The sequence below is a fragment of the Phaethon lepturus genome, unplaced genomic scaffold, assembly GCF_000687285.1.
Source record: "Phaethon lepturus isolate BGI_N335 unplaced genomic scaffold, ASM68728v1 scaffold7167, whole genome shotgun sequence".
Lineage (NCBI taxonomy): Eukaryota > Metazoa > Chordata > Aves > Phaethontiformes > Phaethontidae > Phaethon > Phaethon lepturus.
The window spans coordinates 136,467-141,590 of NW_010549736.1; the positions used below are offsets into that span (position 1 = coordinate 136,467).

A 5,124-nucleotide genomic window follows, 5' to 3' on the forward strand; every position below is an offset into this window, starting at 1 on the left:
GGAAACAGACCCTCTTCTTCAAAGGAAGACTCTTCACAGTGGTCGAGCTAGAACTCAGCATTGCAGTACCAGCAGAAGTCTCTTTCCCAATGACTCAGTTCTCCTCTCTCAAGTGAAGGGAGTAGGGGCTAGTCAAAGGACCACATTGGGCTTCGTATCAGTACAAAATCCCTGCAGAGAAAGTACAAAATAAGATATTCGTTAAACCAGCATCCCCTGTGAAAAGCTACCATCTAAGGCCTGCAGTGTTAATTTCTTGTCCCCCCTGAAAGATTTGGAAATACGTAATTGACCTAAAAAGCAAAGTCGGTCTTTTCCTTCAGATACACTTGTATAACCCACACAGACGGCTGTGCTGCTGAGCCTCAAAGAGTACTCTCTCTTACCAGGACCAAGGCAACTAGTTGAAAGCCAGCCAGGATCTTGCAGCACAATGGTTTGGGTTTTTTTTAAACTATACAGTGAAAACACTGTGAGTAGGGGTCAAGCACACATAAAGACAGAGCTCAGCTTGAACCGTAGCAAAAAAAAAGAAGAATAGAAAGGAATTCCCTTAGGATCTGTATGATCCCGGCCACTGCAATGCCACATGTAACCACTTTGACACGTCACATAACGTGACTATGCCAAATCAGTGTAATTACCACCTTTAGTACAGATCATTGTAATAATCTCCAAGAACCAAAAGCAATTTACTATTTCAAAACAAGTTTACCAGCGCTTTCCAGGAACGCAGGCACAGACGGATACATGACTAGTTAGCTAACGCTGCTTCATTTCTAACAATGGGAAACCAAGAAACATCTAAGCCTGGGAAACAGAAACTGTGCTACAGCTGCAGAGAAATGTGGAAAAATGAGCCTAGGTTGGTAAATTTACTGTATTTACTGATTTCTTCTGCCTTGGATAGTTTGTAATCCAATCAGGGAACCTACCCCTTTGGAAACTACAATTTTATTTTATGTCACTTTAAAGGCTAATCCAAAACAAATGTCTTCACTGATAAGCCACAATTGTAACAATTGATTGTTTCACTTGTTTACAGGCACAACAGAAACTCATTATTCCTGGTGTAAGGAGGAAATACCCACTTTCACAGTTCTGTTACTTCTACAGTCCTTGGCAGAAATACTTTTCCAGTGTAAGTGCCCACAAGAAACAAGTATCCTACCTGAGAGGACAGGGGCACTAGCCCTACTTTCAAGTAAAATCACTGAGGTTCCACACACAACCTCTCAGGGTTTCAGTCTGAAGAATACCACATGTCTGAAGACCCACTTCTAAAAGTAAACAGTGTAGCATGTTCACAGTAAAAGGGACTCCAGGAGAGCTACAAAGATGTTACTTCACCTGCTCATGAACAAACTTCTAGAGAAATCCACAAAGAAAAGTCTTGTCCCTGCCCAAGAATGGGATTGCAGTTTTGCTTTCTACAATAGAAAAATTCTAACATAGGACTAATATCCAGGATGTTAGCAATTACAGAACACAGTACTCAGACAGTGATTAGCAGTCAGTGTTCATTTGCACTGACTAAATCTGATTACAATTGTGAACTCTAGTACTTTTGTATATTTAGACCATAAATATTGGGAACACTAGGACAAAATTACAGAACCACACAAAATTACTGGATCTTTTCTAAAATCCTGGTCTTGGTTACATGCAGAACACAAACCAAAACTTAAATTGCTTTACTACCGTATGCCCTTACCCATTTGATTGGTCTCTCATGGAAATCAAAAACTGACATGTGATTACTATCTTATTTTGACAATCAAGACCTCTATTTGGTAATAAGAGTGGCTATTAAGATGCTTATTTTCAAACACAAGCTTCCCATATCACCACTATAAAGTAGTTATACAAGACAAAGAACCATAGTCTGCATCATGTAATATTTCTAATATGCATTATTTTAATGCTAGCATGACTAATACTTAATTGCATGCAATTCGGTTCTACCTATACTTAATTTAGCAGGAGAAAGCCACTGGTCAGACGTCACAATTTCACAATACAGAGGAACTACACATGCAGGCTGATTAACTTGTTTAATATTAATCTCATCTGCACCTTAACTAGCACTAAAAATCAACAAGGTCTTGTTTGTACCTATCACAAGGCAAGATAAAAACAGAAATGTCTGTTCAACAGATGCAGCAACAAGGACAAAAGACAGGTAAATTCTTAACTGTAAGCACACAAATTCACATGGCCTTATCCTGCAAAAACTGCACATACCCTGGAATTTGGAAGTAGACTTGGCAGTCCTAGTCTCCTCTTCCAACAAAAATAGTACTGATTTGAACAGAGAATGCCAGTAAATTGTTTAACTTGCATAAGGCATAAAAAAACATATATAAACCCAAAACATTCTATGATCTTATTCACAACCTACACAAAGCTTAAAACAAATAAAACCTGTCACTTAGCTATCAATATCTATGCATTCCCTAGAAGCTTTTCACTATTTTTCACACATCAAATTTCTTCGGAAGCTGTCCAACCAACTACAGAGCTGCAGCAAAAAGCCAGTGTTACAGATCTATGGAAAGAAATGATAATAATTTAAAAAATAAGAGCCTCAAAAGTAAAATGATCCCATCAAATGCAGAAAAAAAACAAGCTGCAATTAGCAGAAATGAAAAATATCTTCAAGGCAAAACAGTCATTTGCAAGTCACAGGCAGTAACTGATACAATCAAAACCACAGAACCAGCCATTTCTACACACATCCCCTCTCCCAGCACTTCTGCTGCTAGCTGTTACTGTTTTGGGAGTTGTGCTGCAGATGTTGAAGATGCCAGAGGTCTCCCATCTGCACTCTACGTTTCCAGTTTTCCTGATAGTGAAAGAAAAAACAGAAGAGGAAACAAAAAAAAAAAAAAAAATCACAGAAAAATCAGTGATGAGCTGAAAGGCAACTCCTACTACTGGCTGACAGAAATCCCTGCCTACCTCGCTCTGCCAGCTGCCAGCCCACGGCTGCTCATACCCCAGCTGAGCTGTTTGCTCGGGACTGCGGCTGCACATCTCTGCACGTCTAAGTAAAAGCAGTGTAACCAGAAACCAGGCACATGCAGGAGTAGTCTGAACGTCACATACGGGTACCCAAGAACCAGAGACCCATGCAGAAGAAAGCGATCCTCTTGCATATGATGGAAAGGTCAAAAATAATGCTGTCAGACTGCACATAGGCTGCAAGATGGAGCTGTGGTTCAACACGTCGCTGTACAATACACTGCTGCTACTCCTCCGCACACGGCTGATTATTAAGATTAGACTAGAATCTGGTTTCTTACTAGAGCTTGAGGAACTCAGTTACGAGAAATGACTGAAAGATTTGTCACTGTTTCTTGTTCTAAATAGATGGGAGTGGCCTGATGCAAGATTGATTTTAAAAGATTTAAGAGCTCATCATAAAGGTGAGATCAGTATTTTTGCCACATTAAATATTTTCAATTGTTTGGGCAAGAAACATATGCTATAAAGGAAAACTGGTTTTCAGTAGCTGGTAAATAGCAAAATCCTGCTAGTCATAACAATTTTGTATTCAGCCAACATAAATATTCTTTAGGCAGGGAAGAAATAACCTTGAACATTTCCTCATCTACATGTTTTAAGAACCATTCTGCACAACATTTAAAAATCAGCCTGTGGATGATGACAATTACCGATTCATTTAATAATGTCAACCAAGGTTTATGCATGATAAAAGTATAACTTTAATACCACAAAACTGTGGGGAAAAAAAAAATGCTCAAGTGACTAGCGCTCAAAAAAGGTTTGATGCTTGCCTTCTCTAGCATTGATGTTTATTCTGCTTATTAACAAATATTAGACACATTTTTGCATTTAAAATACTTCATCACACATGCTATTCTTCCCATTTTCATCCATCAAGTTTACTGGCAACACAGACTTGCATCACTGCTCTTCTTTTTCCCTTTTCCATCTATGTTCAAAACATCATCCAGTTTTAATTTACAAGTGAGCCAAGAATGAAACAAAGGAACCCTGATACAATGGTCTATAGCCAGACCAGGAAGCAAGTAGTTCTGGACCTTTACCCTCTCTCTTAGCGAGTATGTAACTCTGAACACCTCATATGCTTTGAGGCCCATTTATTTATTAATTTACAATTACATAAAAACTGTCCTAACAAACAAAGTGGGATACAAGAGGCCTAATCTTACTCCTAGCCCCATCCCTAACAAGCATGCAAGTATTTTTATTAAGCTAAAGCAGCTGTACTAGGTTATAAGCAAGCTTAGTATTTCTAACCTTGTGATAAAGTTTTCTCTCAATTCTCCCATTGCAATGTCATAAAGGTACAGACTTACAACTTTCAGACAAATAATAGTTCAATAATGTAACTATGTTAAACTTTTGTGAAATGTAGTTACAAACAAGTTCAGGTTCAAATCTCACAAGATTTCCCCTCTACAAGGTGCACTTGCAACTGGGAGATGTCTCTTATCATTCCAAGATATCTCTCTCTGAAGCAACGTGACATTTCTACCTTGTGAACTGTGACTCTCTGCACTCCAGTTTCCTTTCAGCACTCAAATACCAGAGCTCTTCAAATACTTCACTCTTCAATCAATTAAGAGCTTCTGATGAATTCTTGTTTTGATACTGCAAGACAGCTCTCTGACCCATCTTTCCAATTCTAAACCCTAAATACTTTCTTCATCCACAAGTTTAAACTTATTATCCTGACTAAAAAAAAAAAACCTCCAAGCAGGGATTTAGTAATTTTCTTTTAAGAAATCCCCTTGTAATAATTTAATGATAGGACACATTTCTGTCTGCTTTGGCACATCCCTAGAGCTGAAATTCTTAAAGACTGCCAAATCTACAGATCTACTTTGATTTTATACAGTTTATGGAAAAGGATAAGTTGGGAAATTCTTATTAAATACAAAGATTTTATCATTTTCCCATAAACATCTACAACCACTCCTGCAATGAATGCATTTTACAAGGTGTGAAAGAGAGTTTTTGAAACTTAGCTGAAGTTATGCAGACCACAGTTTATTTAAAAACCATATAAACAAAAATCAAAGGCAGAAAATACAAAAACAATTCAGAGCAGCTTGTCATATTGAGATCATACTA

At 38.0% G+C, this 5,124-nt stretch overlaps 1 protein-coding gene across 1 annotated transcript in view; it reads right to left on the reverse strand.

The window, feature by feature from the left end:
* Positions 1-61, reverse strand: part of MPPE1 (metallophosphoesterase 1) — an 8,377-nt gene extending 8,316 nt beyond the window's left edge. Inside the window, exon 1 of the mRNA XM_010290349.1 lies at positions 1-61. Coding sequence (XP_010288651.1) covers positions 1-61 — 61 coding nt within the window.
* Between the last annotated feature and the right edge of the window lie 5,063 nt (positions 62-5,124).